A 25,079-nucleotide genomic window follows, 5' to 3' on the forward strand; every position below is an offset into this window, starting at 1 on the left:
TATATTTTTTGTTTTCAAGTCAGTTTCTATTCAACCCATAGTTGGGACCCTAACAGGTACGACCACTTTGGGTCAGAGTGAACCTGGGAGGAATGGTAATTAAAAGGTGGCTCCACACTCCCCAAAGCCCACAAGCTGGGGCCTCACCACTGTATATAGTTTAAGGTCATATCCAGGACCCCCATTGAGGGACTTACCCTCTGCAGGAGGGGGGGGGGGGCAGTCAGTGTATTCTAATGCCCCACCGACAAGGCCGAATAGTGTTTAGGATGAAGAGTGTTGTGCAACAATACATATTTTGCATGAAAAAAAATCAACGCATTCACATGCATTGAGAAGTTTAATGAGTGACTTAATTGTCTAATACTTTGGGTTTCATACCTTGATTGCCTTGATTTTTTAAACGGCTTATTATTTATCCCAATAAACCGATAGACCCTACCCTATCCCATGTAAACAATTCCAATCCAAAAATGATCAAACTTTTTCATAATTACGTTTATAGATTTTTCAGATGAGAATTGGTAATTTGCATTATTTGCAGACGATACTAAGCATACAGTTTCGAATTACTTAAGACTTCTACTCGGTCATAGATGACGGAATTAGAGCATGCTATTCCCATGAAGTAAATAATGGGTGTTTCTGCATTTATCGACCAGCGATTTTCAAGAAGTTATTCGGTTGTGTCCGACAGATGACGAGAAGAACCGGAAACAGCCGGGCGAGCCTTATTACAAAAAAAATAAAAATTGTTACAACCCCCTCCCATCCCCATATTAAGAATGATGATGACTACTGAAATTCATAAAGTAATACATTGAAAAAAAAATGTCTTAATATCCAGAAAACAATTTGTCGACCGTTTCCGGTTCTTTCCGTCATCTGCCGGGCACACACAATTAACTTAATGGAAATCATGATTTCATGAATTCAAAAGTACCAAAAAATGGATTTTAGTCGAAAGTTCATACGGATCCCTGAAGTTGAGAGAAAAATTGCCGAGTTGGACAAGATACACCTGAAAAAGGTCAAAGGTTATAGCATCCATAACCTTGTATGAATAACACTCAAGATGAGAACAATTGTTGGAATAATGCAAATATAATCTAATAAAAATTTTACACAATTGATTACTTATTTCTTTTGTTTTTCAAAAATCAATGTATTTTGTTTAAACAGGATTATCCAAATTAATTGCCATCCACCAATAGATTTGTCAATGGAATTCATTACTTTTTAATTTTGAAATTCACTGCAATCCAATAATATTCGCTACAAATAATAATTACTTTATACCTGACTTTTCCACCAAGTTCCTAAGAATATCCAACAGTTTTTGTTTTATCACCATTCAATTATATGTACGCTTTTATCTTGCGAACGTATCTGATATGACTGAATTTGGCTGCAGTGGTCTTCTTTGCCTAAGATACTCTCCCAGGTTTTGATAGACATTAGATAAATACACAGATAATAGACTGGAGTGTTAGAGTCCTATAAATGTGACGCTCTTCAGGATCACATCTCCTACTGATGAAACAGTTACCAAAGTGTCTCCACATATAATTGAACAGTAATAAAACAAAGAACGTTGAGCATTCATGATTGAAACTCAGTTGACAAATCAGGTAAATTTTGAAATTTATTTGCATATCTGCAATTGTTTGTGCATTCTTTTGCTAGGAAGTTGAGATGCTGTTTATAATCTGTATTGTTTTTGCCAGCAAATTGCGTTAATAATGATGCAATCTTGTCTTGTGCAGGGGCTGAAAATGGAAGCAAGCCGCAAGTATCAGCTTTGATTCCAGATGCAGCAAGACATTTCTCCGTGAGTAAAACTTGATTCATGTATAGATTGTATCTCAGTTTGAACCTGTCACATCCATGCGCTTAAAAAGCAGACAATAAAGACAAGAAAACTTTGGATCGACTAAAAGCTGAACTTATAACAAAGAAAATGAGCTTTTAGTCAGTATCTCCTGTTATAAAATAAAGATTATATAAGACATTCAAAATGTAAGTTTAGTAAGACAATTTAACGCAGATTTTTTTTAAACAAACATTTATTTGGTTATAAATCGAATTTTTCGACAGAATCACGTCTTCGTTAGGTTAGAAACAGTTTTTATTGTTGTTTTTTATCTTTTTTTTATTCTTCATGGCATGACGTCACTAAGAAAGACAACTAATGATATGCTTAGATCCATCGAACAATGTTGTTGATTTTTTAACACATGTAGAATACGAAACAAACGTGTCATTCCAGCATTTTAAACAACTTTACTGGGTCGTTTTTGTTAACAGGTAAATAAAAGGGGAAATGAAAGAGAAGGTAAAAGAATCCATCTATGAGTATTGTCGAACACAAAAAGTTAGAAGGTCAAAAGGGTGTCAAATAAATGTCCCATTAGTAGTATAGAGACGTTTTGTCAAAAATACTATCCAGCCTTTTCGCATGCAGCGCACACATGGACACAATGCTCAACACTTTCAGCTTGAGACTTATATGGTTATCGCCCCTTATTTCCAGCAGTTGCATTTTTTCAGTCCATATTTTTCTCTCTCGTTTTCTTGCATCTGAAGAGACATGTAAAGACCACACTCTTCATGATTTTCTTCTGCAAGTTTGTATGTGTTGTCTGTAATAAATTCACACAGTTTGCAAGTTACTCAAGTTAGTGAACGTTATTTCATTATTTTTTTTTTTACATAGGCATCAACACTTATCAAGGCCAAGAGGCCACTCGAGGATAAGGGTAAGTAGAAATTGGACAATATAGTAACCATTAGTACTGGATATTCAGTAAATTTCTTAACTTATATAGAACGGCTCATCAAGAACTTGTTTACGTTAGACTTGAAGATAACCATATTTTAGAGTCAGCTGGAAAGCAGAAAAACGGAAGACAATTGCATAGGCGTGCAGTTCTAAGAAAGAAGCTTTGCTCGTGGAATCTACGCTTAGGTTTAGGCACAGATAAAGAGTGGGGGAAACTAGTGATAGTGCTTTCTGCTAGACGGGTGTTTCTTGTGAAAATTTGGCGAGGGGGACCATAGAATGGAGCTCTGCCGAGCACCTGCCATGAAAATAACGATAAAGCAGAGACAAACTCGCAACATCTCTTCTGTGAGAAAGAGGTTGTAGGGAAGAGAAAAGGACATCCCCACAAGGCTACTAAGTCTATTTTGAACTCTATCAAGGCAGGATAAGTCCTTTCTAGCAGCTCCTGTCCAGATATGGCAACAGTACTCCATCCTTGGACGCACCTGGCTCTTATATAGATAGAGAATTGCATCAGCAGTGAGATATCTACTGGATCTATAGAAGGATCCCACAATTTTTCTAGTGGCCTTGGCAACGGATTTAATGTATGCGTTCCATTTAAGATCAGGAGTAAAGGTCAAGCCCAGAAGCTTATCAAAACCTCCCCAAGACGAGAGACATTCATTTCAATTGATGCCAGATGGGGATCAGAGCATTGATGATGTAAAGATAAAAGCTTGCCTTTAGATGCATTAAAAGTAACAAGCCACTCCTTTCCCCATTGTACCACTTGCTCAAGATCAGAGAAGAGAGAATCAGAGAGAACTTGGTCGTTTATGGTCTTAGATGTGCTACCATAGATAGTAGTGTCATCAGCATAAATGTCTGCGAATGATGTAAGGTTGTGATTTGGAAGATCATTAATGTAAATCAGAAAGCGAGTTGGACCCAAGATGGACCCCTGCGGGACTCCAGCATTAATATTAAGAGCTTCTGATTTCTGTCCATCAACCACTACGCTTATGAACCTATCAGAGAGAAATGATTTAATAATTGAGAAGACATTTCCAGCTATACCGTAACTGGAGATCTTGTGAAATAAACATTTATGCCATACTCTATCAAAGGCTTCAATATGTCAAGAGCAATTGCCATAGAAAGATAGTCTCCGTCGAGAGATTCGCTAATCCTATGAGATATAACTGTAAGCACATTTGCTGTAGATCTAGCAGAACGGAAACCATATTTTGTGTCACTAAGAAGGTTATTTTTGCTGAGATGGTTGATTACTTCTCTATTTAACACAGATTCCAGCAACTTACTCATGATGCACAGGAGACTTATTGGCCTGTACTGTGAGGGAGATGAGCGATCACCTGAATTCTTAAATTATTATTATTATTATTATTATTATTATTATTAGTTGTTCATCTATAAATGTTATTTTTCCGACATGATAGACAACATTTAACCGCTCTACCACAGTTGGGAAGAGAAAAGGTAGTTCATATGTGAAGGATGGGATGAATGCTGTTTGCAAGGAAAGGAAAAAGTTCCTCTATGAGAATCTTTGCATACACTGGTGTGTAGTTGTGTCTACATGTACGTGCCTATGTAAGCATATGTGTGTGTTTTACATGTTCATGTGTATCGGCCGTAGCAATATTGGAATCTTTAGAGCTTCTTGTCGAATCCCAGGACTAGGAATAGGTTTGTTCCAAGGGAGAACTTTTGGGGGTTGGAAGAAATACTGTGGATGAGTCAACTCGTTGTGTGGTCTGTCCTGAAAGAGAAAGATCCTTGTTGATACTCTCTATAATCAACTTTGGTTATGTACTCAGTTCACCTGAGGTGGCTCCTGATTGAACAAAACAGAATGGAAGTTAAGTGCTTGCACCAATCAGCTTAAAATTAAGCATAAATTCAAAATTGCTGGAGCTGTGTTGCTGTTGCTATATACTGCTACTACAAATATTCTTCCATTTTCATGACATGGAGCTACTGGATGATGGCTACCTTGAGTATTGCAAATGTTGGCGTATTATTTTGGTAAACATGGTCTTTAGAAAATAAACAAAAATAGAAATCTATATTTTTGGGGATTTTTATGGTGGGCTCCCAAAATCAAAAGAGATTAGACTATTCCTGTAATGATCTTGTCCCTGATGATTTTTCGGTGATAATAGTTCTGTGCATTATTTTTATTTCATTATTCAAGTTCATTTTCCTCCGAAAGAAACCAATCAACAATAGGTTATATATTTGATATAACTTTATTCTTGCCTTCCCATCGAAACTGCAAGATGTTGTAAATTTCTACACTATGCTAAAATCACGTTTCTCCCAGCTTTCAAAACGTGGAGACAATATCTTTCGTGTTGACTTGTCCGACTTTTCCAATCTCTTCAAACTTTATACTACACTGTCCATCTCTTCAAATCTCTCTCATTACGTCATTAGTACAGGTAGCATTATGATCACGTGATGCCATCACTAAAATCATCCCCATTGTTTAAGTCCTTACATTCTTGTTTGTTTTAACATTCCTACGTTAACATTCCTAATACATTTCTACCATAATATTTTTATCCTAAAATATCTTTCGTCTTGATACATATTTTCTAGACATCAACAATGATCCTAATAATCGTTCAAATTACTTGGCATCTCCTGACAGTGCTCTATATAACACAAATTATATAATTATTATATAACACAAATTATATAATTATTACATACCACAAATTAGATAACTATTACGAAACACAATTTATATAACTACTATATAACACAAATTGTATTATTATTACATAACACAAAGTGGTTAGTGTAACGACAAAGTGATCATTTCAATATACACATATCTTCGCAAGATGACAACTATAATGGCTGAATATTCTAACTCGATTTGAATTTATCTAAGTTTTGTTTTTTATTTTCTTGTTTTAGTTGGGTTTTTTTTTTTTGTTTATTTGTTTGTTTTTGTCGGGGGCAGGGGTATACAAATAGATATAATGGAGAAAGATAATAGAAAACTAGGTTCTTTAGGCAAAAGTTATAGTCTGTTTACTTAGAAAGATTGCTTTATGCCAAATTAATTGAATATGAATAAATTTGTACTCATTAGTGCAGTATATTCTTATCCCTATTGATCCCTAACTCTGCGTCGAACAGATACCATAATACTTAGTTTGCTGCACTGTATCATAACAAAGGCCCACACAAAATTTCAACCAGATCGTCCAGTAGTATCTGAGACAAATTGGAATGGAGAAACAGACAAACACGCAAACAAACAGAATAAGAGAAATATAATATAGATAGAATGAAGAAAAATAATTATTTATGAAATAGTATTTTAATTCCATAACAATTTTTCTACACTCAAGGAATCTATAATAAATTTGCATCGTAATTTGAATAATTATAGTTTATATGAATGGTGTTTGACTTGCGGAGATCCGTTCTAAGCCTTACAGTACACGCTTTCCCTCCTCTATACATAACCTTGGTTCGGCCCATTCTTGGGAATGCCATCCAAACAATAAATCCTTATCTTCAAAAAGCTTCAATGGTTAGCAACCAGGATGGTGGCAGCAATTCTTACGTACAAAGAACGGCTTCAAAGACTAAATCTGTCCTCACTTTAGCAGTAAAGGATGTGAGGGGGACCTGATTCTGACATGCAGCACCATCAACAGGAATTGTTTGTTTTTTTATTACATTTTCACCCCAAACAAGGCACATTGCCACTTTGGTGTAGGGGGCTACTATCAGGGGCAGCAACTACTGGGGCAGAGAAGGTTTCTTCTAATTATGTAAGGAAACCAGTTTAGTCTTGGCAGCATTGAATGTGACCATCCATTTTTGTCCCCATTCAACTACAGATTGGAGGTCATCCTCTAGTGTTTTTGCCATTTTTTTAGTTATGTGTTCATTTGTTTTCCTGTCATGCCTGTTATAGAGTGTGGTGTCATCAGCATATATACCCATCTCAGAGGCAGTTTTGTCAGGGAGGTCATTAATAAATATTAGGAACAATACAGGTCCAAGGATAGACCCTTGAGGCACTCCCGCATTTATATCATATTGTTTAGATGTACGACCATGGAGGACAACCTGGATTTTTCTCTTATCTAGAAGGATTTAATTATGTTAAGTATTCTACCAGTGATACCGTATGATTTAATTTTTCTGAGGAGACCCTCATGCCATATCCTGTCAAAAGCCTTAGATATATCTAAAGCTACCGCTCTGCCCTCCCCCGCTTTGTCCAGTGAATGGTATATACGTTCAGAGATTACAGTGAGGATGTTTGCGGTGGAACGGGCTTGTCTAAATCCATATTGTTTGTCAGTCAGAAGTTTAGCATCTGTAAGGTGACGGACTAGAGCATGGTTAATTATGGTCTCAAATATTTTGGCAAAAAGTGGGAGGAGGCTAATGGGGCGATAATTTGATGGGTCAGTTCTTTCGCCAGAATTCTTGAATACTGGTACCACAGAAGCAGTTTTCCAACAGCCCGGAAAGCATGATTCATTAAGGCATTTGTTGTAGAGTTTGGAGAGAACTGGAGCTACTTCGGCTAAGCACTTTTTTAATAGCACAGCTGGGATGAGATCAGGGCCACATGCTTTTGAAGTGTCAAGGTTTTTTATGATAGCATGCACCTGAGCAGGGGTGATTTTTAGATCGTCAAGCATGGCGTCTGTCCGTAAAGGAAAATCAGAAAGTCAGGAATATAAATCTACCTTTAGAGGAGTTTTTCACCTCAACATCTCGGTCTGGTCTCCAAAGTTACTCACTGATGTACCGTAGTCGCTTTCATCTTAACAGAAAAAAGTAGCATTCTCTGTACGTATTCGTTGTAACAGATTTCCAGAAGCGGTTGTGATGATGCCTACCAGATATAAGTTTAAATTCGCCTTGGACAAACATTCAGACGATGTATAGATGCAATAGCTTTTAATTATCTTTTTACGCGGCTTGCTGCAATTTGCTATTTGTTGGTTCCTTTTTTGTTTATTTTTTGTTTGTTTGTTTTGTTTTATTGTAATAAAATCGATTGATTATTGATATTTAATCGATTGAAATTTTGATTTAATCAACCGTTTAAAGCATACATAAATTATCTACAAGGGACATAACTGTTATTCGTAGTTTATATGCTCTGTTTTTTTTTTGGGGGGGGGGCTCTCCTTTCCAATACCGAAAAATACATGAATTGACCACTCAGTTTGCTGATAGCCTTATTTTAAATGTCTGAATAGATTTTGTTATTAACAGTTCTTGTAAATTTACCTTGAAAAATGAAAACAAATTAGTCTCTAGCAAACTATTCAATCACTTTTGGGTCTAAACATTTGAAATTTTACATAAAGGGTATTCAGACCTGCAGCAAGCTTTTTAATTAGTTCTTGGGTGAAAATTTGGCTGCCAAGAAGTCAAAGTTGAAAGAGTTAACCTTTGCAGGCTCTTACAAACTCCTCCGCCAATTTTGGACCTACACACTTGAAATTTTAGATGTAGGTTACCTGGACATTAGTCAAACTTTTTAATATATATATATACATATGCACATAAATGTATGAACAGTACATAGGGCCTGAACAAAGCCAGGCTGAACTGTTAGTATATATATATATATATATATATATATATATATACAGGGTGTCCACAAAGTCTGGTTACATTATGTAGCCAGACTTTGTGGAAGCATCCTGTAGATTATGTAGCCAGACTTTGTGGGCACCCTGTATAGCCAGACTTTGTGAGCACCCTGTATATATATATATATATATATATATATATATATATATATATATATATATATATATATATATATATATATATATATATATATATATATATACAGAGTGCCCACAAAATCTGGCTACATAATCTACAGGATGCTTCCACAAAGTCTGGCTACATAATGTAGCCAGACTTTGTGGACACCCTGTATATATATATATATATATATATATATATATATATATATATATATATTTGTAATACTTTTTAAATAAATATTAACAATTATTTTTATAGGTACAGACCTTAGTGTTTCGTGCTTAATTATCGATGTAAGGAGTAGTAATTACTGCTGGTCAAAGATTTGAAGCGAATCACAAAACCACTCTCACGTCATATGCTAGCATCTTCCTTCCAGGCCACCAGCTATTAACACAAAAATCCAAGGGAATTAATGTCAGCAGGCACTGATAATTAACAGAGAAAGTATTCAATGACTGGAAGTCGGAATGTTACATTCACACTAATGTTGATCGCTTTTTTCTTAAATCCCTAAAGAAGGCTCAACTTTAATTTACTTTATTACTTGCTAGAAGGCCGACGTTGCCCAGTCGTACAGTACACTTAAACATGATATTTTATTAATGCAGATTATGTATGTACTAATATAGAATTATGAGGAATAATTTACCTGGTCGACTAATTCGCAAAAAAAATAAAAATAAAAAAATAATAATGATAATGTTGCTCATCAAATTCCGTCTGTGTTTATTTACAATATCACACAGCTGATTAATGTTTAGTTTTAAAATATTTAAACGAAGAAATGGCTTGCAGCGGTTTTAAATTGTTCCTCTTTGTTTATCGTAAATTGAACTCCTTAAGAGAAAAATTAAGAAAAATTGTAAATAAAATGGTGAGGAACACCTGGACTTAAACTGGAGAGCATTCGATCTGTAATCGAATACTGTACCACTGACTTGATCTATAACTCCAGATGATAACAGTTCTGTTTTGCTCGCTTTTCTAAGACAACTCACGATTTTATGAACCTAAAAATATAAACATTAACGCATGCATTTGCTTTTTATTTTTTGTAAGGGCACTTTTTTCACTGGCTTTTTTTTTTGTAAATGAAGGAAATTTTCGATTTGTTTTTTTTTTTGAGGGGAGGGGGCTTTTTCGATTTGCTAGTTTTGGAGTGGGGGAGCCTTTTTGTTTTTAAAAGTGTATGCTTCGAATTCAAACTTAAGTTTGAATTCGAAGCAGTCAAAGATACTGTAGTAAATTTTTATGTGACCCAGAGTCGTTTAACCCCTAAAAAAAAAAATGAAGATCTACCAAAAATTAATTGCAAAAACAATTAAATTAAATTTTTCGTCATTTTATGTTTCTAACGTAATCCTCCCCTCACCCCCAAAAAATTGAATTTCTCATATTTTGGGGTTCGTTTTGTTTGTGAAATTGTTAGGTGAAAGTGGTCTCATGAAAATTAATTAAATGTATCGTTATTTTATGTTTCAAATGTAATTCACGCCCCCTCACCAAAAAAAAACAAATTGTATTTGTTATGTTTTGCCCCCCACCTCGATCACTAAACTTTAAAAAATGCTAGAGGTGACATGTCTCGTTGAACGTTTGGTGGCCAAAAAGTGCGTACTCATTTTACGTTAAATTTATATAGGAAAGTGATCCCCACTCTAAAATGTTCATTTATTTCAAAATTTCTTCTTTCATATTATTTATAAAGGCAGTTTAAACGTATTAGGCCAAAAAAAAGTAGATTTTCATTTTTTTAGGGGTTAGATGAAGCTGGGTGACGTCGTAAAAATTTACTTTTCTTAATCAGAAAGTTATGTTTGTATTTGATGACATTAACGTGAAAAAACAGAAAAGCATAAATTGTGGAATGTAGAGGGGGGCAGTAGATCTTAATTTTTTTAGGTGTTAAACGACGCTGGATCACATCATAAAAATTTACAGATTCTATATAGCTGTTTAAAGAATAATAAAAACAAACAAATGAAATCTTTATAGTTTTTCCGTAAGTGTTTTTTTTTTTGTTTGACTATTTTAAAAAAAACAATAAAAGCCAAACATTTTTCTATCTACACGGAATTATTTTTTCAAGCTAGAAACTTACTGAGATTACCAAATTATGTTATTTAGTGAAGAGTTTGTTTTTAAGTGTTTCGAAGTTTCTAGGACAAATAACTCTAAAAAAGATTTTAAAGAGGTCAATGTTGAAAATAATAATTCCAAATAAATTAAATTCAATATATTATCAATATAATTGTTGTTGTTTAAAGTTCACTTAAAACAATTCTTTCGCTAAAATATTAACTAAGATACAGCTATTTAGTAAAATCTATTTTTCTTAATGTAATATGCAAATGAGGTGATCTCTTAATTGTATATTTTGCATGAATCATACTATGTATATAGAAATAAAAAAAAGAAAAAGTAAGGAACCTTTTGTATATATTAATCAAATTTTGAACAAACAAACAGACAGGAATACAAATTTACATATATAGATTATATATTATATATATATATATATATATATATATATATATATATATATATATTATTATTATATATTATAATATTTATCATATATATATATATATATATATATATATATATATATATATATATAAAGCAAATGGTAAAATGATTTATGGAAAAATCATTTATTTAGGCACTAAGAACTCAACACCAAGAAACAATCAGTGTACGATCATTTCTGAGATAGTACCAATTTTCTTCTTTGAATAAAATCTCATCAGTACCGGATTTATACATTTAATAGAAACTTTAAATATGCAATGAACACCAAAGTGAGGATACCAAAAATATCATACAGAAAATCAAAGTTATAGGCTAAAAAGAGGCAAATGTTTAGGCAAATGCTTATAAGGAAATCATAAATACTATTTTAATATGAGATTAACATCTAAGTGAAGATATTAAAAGATTATGCAGCAAATCAAGATTATAGGTTAAAAAAGGATAAAATAATCTACTTAGAAAAATGCTTATATAGTCTATATCAGGTTAGTTGATATATTAAAAAGGGTTAAAATATGTTTATAGGCTGCATACATTTCAATTACTAAACACAAAGTGGAAAACATAATGACAAATTACTGATTAAATATTATTTTTAAAAAGTCTAAGCAAGAATATATAATATACTAGCAAAGTCCTGGCCTTAACCTTTGACTTTGATCTTCAAAATTAGTGTATATTATCTCTAGGTTGGAGACCATCATCATGTCATGATCAGTCCAGTGGTGGGGGCTGTAAAAGAGCATATACATATGCTATGACCTTGACCTTTACTTTGGAAATTGTGTGCACTATCCCTAGATGGAGGATCATCATTATGCCAGGTTTGGTGCGACTTGTAGGAAAGTTGTAAACACGGATACACGCACACAAAAGCCACTACTTTATATATATATATTCTTGAGGGAATGGTTTCTCAAACAGACAAGTATAAGAGAGATATAAGAAATATGATCGACAAAACAGGTAGAAAATACAAATATATTTACTAATGGAAAGGCTACATTAAAAGATTATATTGTCTTAAATGCAATCGAATATGCATGCATTGTCAGGGATAACAAATAGAGTAACGTGAAAGTAAATATGTTTACTTTGTTCAATATATCTGGGTACGTATACGTATAACCAATAAAGAAAGGTCATGCAAAGATAGTGAGCTGTCTAGGCATCTAAAATGACTGCAAGCATCAAAGGTGTCAGAATTGTGACAACCATGCTAAGATGGAAAACCAGCCAAACAGCATCCAACTAATTTGAAAACCAGCCAAAAATAAGCTTACAAAATTCATTATGAATTTTCGTGCTTGTATGAAACAAGTTCTTACTTCAGGATGGAAGAGGGCATTTTTTTCGTTAGCAAGTAATGATCTGAAAATGGTACTTGAAAAAGATTCTTTCTTTAACAAACCAAACTCTTTTCTTTTTTATTCAGGGTATTGTTCCTTGTGAACAACCAAACCAAAATCTTCTCCACAAAAATTTCTATGTTAATTATTTATCAAACAATTCTCAGAATGCTGGTTTAAAGACACGGAATCTTCAACAAAACTCTGGAAATAATGCGTCTTACATAAACAACATTTGGGTAAGTAAATTCTTTATTATTTGGCGCCATAAAAATATCTGTTTCATTTAAATCATTGAAATATATTCATCCTTTCTTTTCATATGTAACTTTTTTGCATATTTAAACGTAATGTGAATTATTTCTTTTGTTTATTTTGTTATAATGAGCTAAAATTTTAAAATATGAAAACTGCTGGGTCCTTCAGCCTCACTTTCTTTCTCACCTTCAGCCGGAACTTTCTTTAAGAAGGGACTTTTCTCTCCTCTCACCGTTTTCTCTGCTTAAGTAAAAGTACAGTCGCCTATCCATCTGAGTTTGGTCTTTTATTCCTCTCAAATCTCGGAAATTCTTGCGGCTAGTTTCCCATAAAACCAACCATATGGAGGTGAGTGAATTAGAAGAATTACTACTACACTCTCCCCTGATCCTATGATCACACATGAAACACTCGAGGGGGGGGGGGGGCTTTTGTGCTTTTTCATCGCAGAACAATCATTGTGTCTTCGTCAGGAATAGTTCCGACACTTACTGTGCCTTCATCTGGAATGTCATCGACTAAGTCGTTATCTTCACCCACATTGGGTATCCGCTCACCCAGCGTCTCATTGATGACCACAAATCTCTCACTACCATTTTCTAAAGGCATGTCAGAGCAGGCCATTGGTGGGCCCGGTCCTACTATAAGTTGCAGGTCTCTCACATGATGTGGCATTCCATCGACCGATATATTTTGCATACTGGTATTCCCAGTCCTACGTCCCATTCCATACTTTGTAGTACATTGTCAGTGTAGAGTTTTACCCACACTCAGTCACCCATTTTGTAGACGGTTTGCTGTTGATTGTCTACCGGTGCCGTTATTCCATCAATTCCTTTAAGTCGTATGCAGTACTGATGAACCATATTGGCAGGTGCTGTAGCAGAGTAAAAGTCATCCTTTGGCATAACATTGTACCAATATACTGCCTCTGGTATGGTACACCGTTTCCTGGCTGCAATCCTTTTAACACTTCTATGGCATTACTCAACGATGCTGTTACCAGAGGGAACATATGCACAACAAAATCAAAGTCTGATTCTCTATTCGTCGATGAAGGCTTTAAACAAGCTGCTTCAAAAGGCAGTGTCATTATCCATTAGAATCTCTGATGGCAGACCTCGTTCATAGAAAAGAGTCTTTAGTTGATTGATTATACATTTTGTATCTTGCTGAGCAATGCATCGCCAGATGGCAAACTGAGCAGAGCCGCAGTCAGTCAATGTCAAAAAATGGGCCCCATCATAATGAGTGATATCCATCGCTTTCCTATGCCATGTTTGTTCAACATTTAAAGTCCCCTTTGACCAGTGTATGGGTGACGGATTGATTGACTGACACTCTTTGCATTCTTTAATGACGTTTCTCACAGCGGCCTCGGAAACCCCAGGGTTAATTCACTTCACAAAGTAGAGTGTATTCTTCACACCAGGATGACCACTTTGTTGGCAAACAATTTTGATCTGGTCCAATCCGACCGAGTTCATAGATGCAGTGCAGACAGGTTGCACAGGTTCGGTGTTCTCCTTAATCGCATCAAGCCACCACTGAAGTGTAAAGGTCTTTCACTCCGGTCAGCAATTGGCCTCTGACCTCATCGAAACTGTTTGGTCGTGATAGTCTATCTTCCGGGAGGTCATCACATAATTTCTCAGCGTCTCAGGTTTCATGTCAATTCTGCTGAAAATCAAATAGCTTTGCATGCCAGGAAAAGAAGACAGACTCAGGATCTCTAACTATGAAAAAGTTAATTTCATGAAATTTACAAGTTTTTACATACATACATCATTCAGTTCGATTACACCAGAAAACATCAAGATCTTATTCTTCATTCTTACGATGATGGTGATAGCGACGGCTGGGGTGGTATCTCTTGGTTAGTTCCTCTCTCACAGAGGTCTGGATTAATCTGCTGAATTTGGCCTGGGTATTTTCTTTAATATTAAGGTAACGGGGTTGGTCTGGCGATCTGCTAAACCAATCAGGGTCCAACAGGCTTTCTGGGGAATCCCCAAATCCATTTTGGGTGTGTGCACCTCAAAAGATCTCCCATAGCTTGCGAATCTGGGACCAAGACTCAACTGCGCTTTCACACGACTCCAAAGGCCAAACCTTGTCAATTTCTGAGCAAGTGTTCCTTAGGCCAACGAGTACATGATCTAATTTCTACATTATTCTGACATTTCCTGTCATTGGTTTAAACAATAAAATATCTGAGTGTTTTCACAAGCACAATAAATCCATCCCTTTTTATAGGTCACCTGCCGCTGTCCGGGATTCAATCAATGCTTAACAGCCAATATCAGCATATTTAACCGGCCTTACTCAGGGTTTTAGGGGTTTTAACCTTCCCAATAGGGAGCAGTATCGCTCCTCTAGATGGTCACGACATAGCATTCTTGTCAATTAATCCACCTTGTTTTGGCTAGATTTCACCAAGACTACATCCATCAACAGTGCATATTCCTTCAACTATTTCATTATTGTATCAAGACGCCATCAGATGAGCATCTCACTTGTAGCTTTAGTCCATATCCTGGCTCTGCCGGTAAGGGTACTGACACCCATTTATGGACACATGCGTAATCAGTAAATAAGTGCAAGGTGGTCTCTTTCAAAGGATTGCCAAGTTTATTCCTTTAATGATGGCATCGAGTTCTGCTAGGTTTATATGTTGGGAGTCCTTTTCTGGACGTAACAAGCACGCATCCTCTATCACAAGGAAATGAAAAAATCAGGCCTAAAAGTAGACGTACTAGTTAACATAAAAATAAATCACTTCCCCAACGTAACGTTAAATTTAGATAAAAACACATATGAATCCTACTTAAAAGATAACGCTAATCCAATATAAGTAAACCCTAAGTCCAACCACCCACCATCAATTATAAAACAGATTCCTAACTCGATCGTAAGTAGACTCAGCAACAACTCAAGCGATGAAAATGTATTTAACAGGTCAATAAATATCTATGAAACAACCCTAAAAAAAAGTGGATACAAAAATATTGATATCAGATATAAGCAACAAAACAACAATAACTATAATAAAATTAAAAATAGAAGAAAAAGAAATATAATCTGGTATATGGCGCCATACAATCAAATGCTAAAAACAAAACTTGGAAATAAAGCACTTCCCTCCAACCAATTCCTTACACAAAATTTTCAATAAAAATAACCTAAAGTTATCCTACAGCTGCTGCGAAAATTTAGAGATGATAATTGAAGCGCATAATAACAAAATACTACATAAAAGCAATGAAAATAACAAAAAATGAACAATAAAAAAGTGGACACCATGACAAAAATAAAACTAACACAAAGGACACATATGTAACTAGTAGAAATAATAATAATAACTGTAAAAATACAACGCCTAACGATAACAAAAACGGCTGAAATATTAAGGAAACCCCTAGAATGTTGAGAATAACACAAGACAATATAACAAAGAAGCGTTACAGGGAATGAAGAACGCCGAAGCTGCATATCTACAAGTTCTACACCACCATCATGCATCCCCCATTGTCTCATCACCCCCCCCCCATAGAAAAATGATACCAAAGAGCCGAGAAGGGTCAAGGAGGACGGAAGAGAGTGCTGGCCAGACCTCCGCTGGACAAGCGCGAAGAGAACTGGGATCATGGGGAGGCTTAGTGCTACTCAAATTCCAGTATAAACCAATGGCCACTACCAGCGAGAAATCAATGGTATGAGGCTGTTGCGATGACGCAAATTTATTTGCAAATGCTAGCGAAGGAGGTGGAGAGAGCTGGACGTCTGGGGAGACTTGTTGTCACTCAGCTTCCAGAGAACACCACAGGTCTCCAAACCGTTTGTTGACTTGTGTGAAAGCTCCATGTGAGCCATAATAATAATAATAATAATAATAATAATAATAATAATAATAAACCAACTCCGGACAGCAACAACCATACTAGAAATAAAAACAAAAATACTAATAATGGACAAGATAAATGCAACTGCAGATACCGCACACTTTGCCCGCTTCAAAATAAATGTCTAACCAAAAGCATAGTTTACCAGGTCACAATATTTGCGAAAGAAAACTCTAGGATAGCGATACAAAATAATTTTAAAACTAAAAATAATAATAGAACATAAACAAATAAAATAAACATACATATACAAAAATTATCATGTGTGCATATATATATATATGTATGTGTGTATACGTATATATATATATATATATATGTGTGTATATATATATATATATATATATATATATATATATATATATATATATATATATATATATATATATAAACTAACATAAAAGAACACATTTAACCTAGGTTAAAAATAGGTCAGGACGCTCCCTACTAAAATAGCAAACACAAAGGAATGGGTCAACTGGAGGTCAGCTGGGCCTTTGTCCTGTAAGTGCCTGCTCATTGACTGATTAGGAAGGGCGTGATAGAAATGAGAAAGCTGATTGGCTAACTAAAAACTTAATAGTAGGTGTGTATATAAAAACGTCAGACAACCAAAAAAACTCCCCGCATAAGTCTGATGAATCCTAGCGTGGATGAAACATGGAATATTGTGTGGAGCTTAATCGCTATGTATATTTTATAACTTACTATATATATATATATATATATATATATATATATATATATATATATATATATATATATGAAAAATAGATGATACAGAGAAAATTGAATGAACTACAAAATTTATTGATTAATCAAATTCAAATAATGAAAATTCTTAATCCATAAACTTTCAAAGATGTGCTCTATTTATTAGAGGATAAACATTTATAAAATGTCCCACTAGTTAACATAATTTGGAAAATAAAAAAAATATATAAGAAACTTTTTGCAAAAAATAAAAGGCATTTTCAACAGAATAAAAGCACAATCAATTAATCAACCAGTTAGCCAATCAATTAAATCAAATTTATTTATATTTAATTTATTCGATTTTATTTCTATCGAGAATTTTTTTGTGTCTTTTATTGCCTTATCTAGTACTAGCAATCGGTGCCCGGCGTTGCCCAGGTGTTTTGAAGTGTATGCTGAGGAAAAAAAAGGTCAATTTTTTTAAACTTTGACCCCTATTATGACCTCTTAACATTTATTGTTTAGGGATCAAGTAAAGTTAATAAGTTAGATCCATGTCCAAGGAATCTATATATAAAATATCACGTGTTCAGACCTTAAATTGTAGGAGGAGTTTGGTAGAGTTATCAAAGGTCTAGTTGTTGAATATTGACCACTTAATCGCCAAATTTCTGTCGAAAACCTATCACATCGATTTCCCAAATCTCAGTACCCTGTATATCAAATTTCGAATCTGTAGGCTTAAAATTGACAGAGTTTTAGCGTAGGGAAATGCACACAGACGCACAGACACACACAGACACTATCACTTATACATATATATAAACAGCAACATCATATATATAAGGATAATAGTACGCCATATATATAACAAAATACCATTATTTACTGAAGTGAAAGGAAACCCCAGGGGAACTTTACCCAAAAATAAATCTATATTTTTTTGTGTGTATTGATAGTCTGGTACTTATACAGTTTAGTGACGACATTAAAAAATGGAAATATTGAAAAAAAATTTTATTGTACGTAACTGTTATAGACTGAAGTTCTCCGAAAAAAAATTCACTTCATTTGATCAAGTAGTTTTTTTTTACAGCGAAAAACAATGATTTATCACGGCTACGTCAACGTGGCCATTTTGGAAATGTTATTGCAGGCCCAGGAATTCCCCAAGGGCAGGTAACTGCCGCACATAGCAGAATACCTCCATTTTAGGCCAATCTAGCCCTTTCCCCCCCCCCCACCAGAATGAGATTTTGTTTTTTTTTTTTGCGAAGACAGATGCCATGTTTGGAGTGTTTTTTTGTTTTTTTTAATTTGTAACAGAAGTAAATAAACGAAGTTTCGAAGTTATCCATGCGTGTCCAACTGGGCATGTTTCGAAAATAATCTCGTATAAAAATTCTTCAATTCTTTGCATTCTTCAATTTCTTTGCATATTCAATAGTATTCTTATTTAAAAAAAAAAAATACGCAAAAAAATTCCAGATTTAAAAAAAAAAAAAACGTAAAAAAATTGCAGATGTGTTGTGCGCATCTCAATATGGCGAGAAAAAAAAGGCTAGATTGCGAAATTTGGCATAAAATGGAGGTATTCTGCTAGGTATCATTTCCAAAATGGCCACGTTGACGTCGTCGTGATAAATAATTGTTTTTCGCTGTAAGAACAAACTACTTGATCAAATGAAGTGAAATTTTTTCTCGGAGAACTTCAGTCTATAACAGTTACGTACAATAAAATGTTTGTTTCAATATTTCCATTTTTTAATGTCGTCACTAAACTGTATAAGTATCGATAGTCTTATCAACACCCCTTTTTTCTATTTATTTAAAAAGAAAATACAACTTTATACAAATTCCCTATTAGTTTTTTTTTTTCAGTTCTCTTATACGATGATCATCTTTATTTAACTATTACGTGTAATTATATTCATACAGATATTCTATATGATTTACATTTGCGTAATATTTGCGTAGAAATGAAGAAAATAAAATTTACTGTGTATTTATCGTGTTGCCATAACAACGTGACGTAGCCAAGGACGGTAGTGGACGTGAGTGTGTGTGCGTGTGTGCGCGTGTTTTCGTGCTGTATTGTTTGTAGTAGTAGTAGTACTAATAATCTGTCCAGCGTTTGCTTTCTGAATGGCGGACGTTGAGTCGGAGGTTCGATTTTTAGATTGTAAGTTAGTTTCGTATTTTTCTAATTTGTAAATGGCAAGTTAGAAAAAAATTAAACCCTTCCAAGATGGACAATAAATAAAGCCATAATATTTTATGGTAAAATTAAGAGCCTACGAACCATAGTTTTTTAGGAGATGTGATTATTGGATTAACCAATCAGAAATCGTCTGTGGCACACACATCTCTGTTTTTATAGATATACTAGCAATCGGTGCCCGGCGTTGCCCAGGTGTTTTGACGTTAATGCTGAGAAAAAAAAAAAGGGTCATTTTTTTAAAACTTTGACCCCTATTATGACCTTTTAACATTTATTGTTTAGGGATCAAGTAAAGTTAATAAGATATAGATATAGATAGATAGAAGATAGATAGATAGATATAGATAGATAGATAGATAGATAGATAGATATAGAAGATAGATAGATAGATAGATATAGAAGATAGATATAGATAGATAGATAGATAGATAGATATAGATATAGATAGAAGATATAGATATAGATAGATAGATAGAAGATAGATAGATAGATATAGATAGATAGATAGATATAGATTGCGTAATATTTGCGTAGAAATGAAGAAAATAAAATTTACTGTGTATTTATCGTGTTGCCATAACAACGTGACGTAGCCAAGGACGGTAGTGGACGTGAGTGTGTGTGCGTGTGTGCGCGTGTTTTGTTTCGTATCTTATCAACTTCTTCGAATCTATGTGTACAGTAATACACACCCGTTTTTCGAGCTGAATAAATGTGTTACATTGAATAAAAACACGAAGTTTGGTAGAAAAGTAACTTATCTTGCCTTTGATAACATTTATTTGTTATATATTTGTTTTTTGACACCTTTTTCGAATCTATGTGTACAGTAATACAAACCCGAAATGAAAAGACCACGAGGGAACGCGCGTTTTACATAAAAATAAGTATTTTTAAATTTTATCTTTCTAGCTTTAAAAAAAGTTTAAAAATTTTATCAGCCGGCATAATTTATTTTTAAATATTGAAAAATTTCAGGAAAATTAATTTTTGCTAGATTTTCAAAACATTGTTTTCGTGTTGTGTACGTGTCTGCGCCTAGCAGAATGGCGGCCGTGGATGTCGTAGGTTGGATTGTAAGATTGTGTAAGATTCGTATTTTTTTAATTTGTAAATAAACAAGTTAGAAAAAAATTAAACCCTTCCAAGATGGACAATAAATAAAGCCATAATATTTTATGGTAAAATTAAGAGCCTACGAACCATAGTTTTTTAGGAGATGTGATTATTGGATTAACCAATCAGAAATCGTCTGTGGCACACACATCTCTGTTTTTATAGATATATAGATAGATATAGATATTCAGCTTTTGATTATCTTGATAGAGTCAAATTTTGAAGATTATATTCATATTTATCTTTGTGATTGTAAAGAAATAAAATATAAAATTGTCAACATTATGTGTTTTGGAATATAGAATTTTTGTCATTTATTCTATATATTGCTCTGTAATCACATTGAGCTTCTTATATAAGGTCTGATATATAATAAGAAAAATATATTTCTACAGAAATAAATATATATTAATATATATATATATACATGTATATATATGCATATATATATATATTTATGCATATATATATATATATGCATACGTATACATGTATATATATACATATATATATACATATATCTATCTATATATATATATATATATATATATATATATATATATATGTATATATGCAACAAATATGTCCGTACGTATACACACACACACACACACACACATACATACATATATATATATATATATATATATATATATATATATATATATATATATATATATACGAGCAAACAGTTAATAAAACATATTAAAAAACACTTTGAAAAAGAGTTAAAAACATATTTAATCTGAAAAGGAAACACTAGATAAATGGATAGTCCTTAATCCGCGGAGTTTCGAAGAAATACTTTCCTTCTCATCAGAGGGTAGGAATTAGCAAAATGCGGGATCGGATTTTGCATACAAAAGTATTTGATGAAACGACAAGTAAGTCAAAGATCTTACTTGATAAGAAAAAGTGGAGCAGAGGGTATATTGTGAAGAAAAAGGTGATTACACGTGAATGGATAGTCTGGTGAAAAGTGGTAAATAATCCAATGACGGTAAAATCCAAAAATATAACTCCAAGAAAGTTTATTTTATTTTATTTTATTTTATATATATAATATATATATATATATATATATATATATATATATATATACACACACACACACACATACGGACATATTTGCTTGCACCGATAATTTTACATAATATCATAAAATTGGAAGCAGTTTTTAAAAAGTAAATACATTCGTCTTTATGCCTTCAATTGCCATAAAGCAACGCCATTTATCGCACCAAAATCAGCTTCTCTAAGCTATAAATTGTTGATTAGGTCGTATCTCTTGATGGCTAATAGAATTAGTAATTGGATAACCTTAATGTAGGCACCGCCAAAACTGGGGGGGGGGCAGGCAAGTACTTTTTTACGGACCGTCTTTTTAAAAATCTAATAAAAATCAGATAACTATCTAATGTAAAGTTTGCAAACAGAGTAATCAAATCGACTCGAAGTAACTGGTTGCCTATATGAATAAGTGGAATTATTTGAAATCCAGGTACTTATATTATAATATTTTTGCATATTCTCATAGAAAATCACCCTAAATCTTAGTTAGACAGGAAATAAAAAAGTAATTCTTTCAAAAACCTTCTTTTTTTTTTTAACTATTTATTTACATTTTTTGTGCAAAACAAAAAACGCCAATTGTTAACTTTTGAGGGAAATTTAACATTTAAAATTTAATTAAAAATAGTAGAAAAAGTTTTACAATATTCTGCTTTCTATATGATAAAAGTCAGGGTTTTATCTTTCTGGAAAAAAAAAGTTACTCAGAAATAATGGATTTTAATAATGTAATTTCGTTTTAAAAACAACAACTTGATTTTTCGGCCATTTTTGGCGGTGCCTACCTTAATGCAAAGGAAAGTTCACTTCTTCTGATGTACTCACTCTTAGAACCTCTTTTACCCTCCACCTTCAACTTTCTATTTTATCCTCGGCATTATCTCCTTATAAAATGTAGTCGCGATTAAATATGAAAAAACCTTTGAAATACCACCAAGCAGTGTCAAAATATTTTTTTTAATGTTGAACTTTATTTATTGTGAGTTCAAATCTTAATCAAGTCTATTAAATTAAAACATAATTAATACATGAATAATCAAATAGAAACCATTTGCCCATTTAGATTAAACATCGGCTTTAGTTTGAAATTTTCAAAACTCCAACAGACACAAATATTCAATTATTCAAAGATCAAAATTCTGCGATTATTATAAAGCGATGAGGATAGGAATTTCAAAGTCATTTGGATTTGGGTTTTCTTTTCTTTTTTCTTTTTCTTTTTTTTGTTTGTTTTCATTCAATTAACGCAGTTTCGTTTGGAATAAATACTTATTAGAAGACGAATTTATCACATGAAGTAAAGTAGATTAATGTCAGTGAATACTTTTATTTTATACAAGGGAAGTAACTCTTAAATAATTTGTACGAGTCTACTCCCTTTACAATTGAATATGATTTTCTTTTCTTATTTTCCTTTGATTAAAACTGATTTCCAGACGACTTTAGAAGGTAGTGGTGAATCTTGACACTCTAATTGTATTGAACTCCGTGTTATATACTTTCTTTTGATATTCATTTCTTTACTACACAAATAAAACTGGAAATAATTTAAGTAATTCTTTTTGTTTTCCCAGATGAATGATGGTGATGCTGATGATGCTGGTATGTTGCTTCCACGAAGCTCTTTGAATGACGATCAGTCAAAATCTGGACTGGATAATCCAGTGACACTTGGACCAGATCAGGGATACCCAAAAGTATATCCGTTATTTAAAATTATTTCAAGTTTCCAAATTTTCTCTATAAAAAATCAAACCGAGGAAACATTATTTCTCTCTCTCTCTCTCTCTCTCTCTCTCTCTCTCTATATATATATATATATATATATATATATATATATATATATATATATATATATATATATATAAAGTGAAAAAAACACTGGTTCTTATATTGAAAATGTCGCATCAATGAACGAACACAATATTATGATTCAAAATAGTAGTTCCTAATCACACTTTCATATGTAATAAATTTTAGGAACGTACTCACAAATTGAAAGCCAGTCAAGCACGTGCCTTTTTTTTTTTTTCTCGATTTAAAGTCCTTTTAAAAAATTATACTCCTTCCAATTACATGCAAACCATAGCCACATAAATAGTCTTCAAAATTACGCCTCGTCGCATGTTCGGGGTATTCTTGCCGGGTTTTCTTCTTTGAAGGTGGCTCGTCAAAATTCCATTTTCAGCGCCGGGCAATGAAACCATGTCCAATATCCTCGTCGCCGGAATTTCAAAAGAGCCCGAATTTCGCGCTGGGCTCGTGACGTCATCAAGGAGCTAGTAATTCTCTTTTCTTCAAATTAAAGGGAGTTTCGTACAAACCCAAAATATATGAAACTAAGAATCATAAGATACGAAATACAGGAAATCAAATATAAGAACCAGAATAAAAATATAATAAAAGTAAACGGGGGGTGGCACTATTATTGGTACAAAAAAATTCCAACAATTAGGCACGTATAAGATGGTTCTCATTAATATTTTCCATTACTCTGACTATAGATGCTTTTAGAGAATCTTTTTATGAGGATGTCTATTAACCCCCCCCGTCTCTCTCTCTCTCTCTCTCTCTCTCTCTCTCTCTCTCTCTCTCAACAACGCCCCATACGTAATAATCCAAGGAATTAAGGTCTGGAGAGCTTAGAGGCCACAAGTTGGAGGTAATGCGATCCGGTAAATATTCTGCTAATCATCTTTGAGTGGTTTGAGCTTCATGTGCCGGTGCAGAGTCTTGTTGAAAAATGTAGGGTCTTCCATTTTTTACTCTATCAATCCATGGCTTAACAACAACAATACCCAGGACATCAATGTAAGTAGCAGAATTAACTTTTAGTCCTTGTGGAAAGAAATGTGGTGGCATCACATTTCCTTCATTGCTAACCAACCCCAAAACCATAAAAGTTGCAGGAAATTTTGTGTGCATGACTCTTGGAACTTTGTACAGGTCAGCACATAGCCATCTATCATTCATTCTGTTTACCTTTTAGTCCTGGTGAAAATTCTTTTAGTCTAAAAAAACAAAGCATGTCTTGTTCTGCAAGATGTATCAGTTTGTTTAAAAGCCTCTTGGATCTTACTAAACGATTTGGTGGTTTCTGACAAAAACTGGTCTGTCTTCATCACATAGGTCTTGTATCAAAGATTCTCATAGATAATCCTTCGAATTGTGGCCTCGGAGACACCAAGATCTTTTGCAATTGACCTCATTGACTTTTGGGGGATCTCGTCAATAATGTTCTGAATTTGTTGAATAAACTCGTGTATTTTAATGCTGTCATTGCTGCTGCTTTTTACGTTTAGCAGCATTTAGAGAAATTTGGCCTCCATTATCTACTAACTCTTTACAAACTGTAAAAACAAAGGATTGAG

At 33.6% G+C, this 25,079-nt stretch overlaps 1 protein-coding gene across 6 annotated transcripts in view; it reads left to right on the top strand.

The window, feature by feature from the left end:
- The window catches only part of LOC145248942 (uncharacterized), a 157,195-nt gene that overhangs the window by 75,401 nt on the left and 56,715 nt on the right, over positions 1–25,079 (top strand). For 4 of the 6 annotated variants that reach the window (XM_080110741.1, XM_080110736.1, XM_080110738.1 and 1 more), the window contains exons 4-6: positions 1,767–1,831; positions 12,531–12,683; positions 23,283–23,405. In XM_080110741.1, the coding sequence (XP_079966867.1) occupies positions 1,767–1,831; positions 12,531–12,683; positions 23,283–23,405 (341 nt within the window). Of the gene's footprint in view, positions 1–1,766; positions 1,832–2,716; positions 2,760–12,530; positions 12,684–23,282; positions 23,406–25,079 lie in introns of all 6 variants that reach the window. The other 2 variants (XM_080110740.1, XM_080110737.1) reach the window with 2 other exon arrangements.

This window comes from Euprymna scolopes, chromosome 27 (genome assembly GCF_053919585.1).
Source record: "Euprymna scolopes isolate OS-2025 chromosome 27, ASM5391958v1, whole genome shotgun sequence".
Taxonomy (NCBI): Eukaryota; Metazoa; Mollusca; class Cephalopoda; order Sepiida; family Sepiolidae; genus Euprymna; species Euprymna scolopes.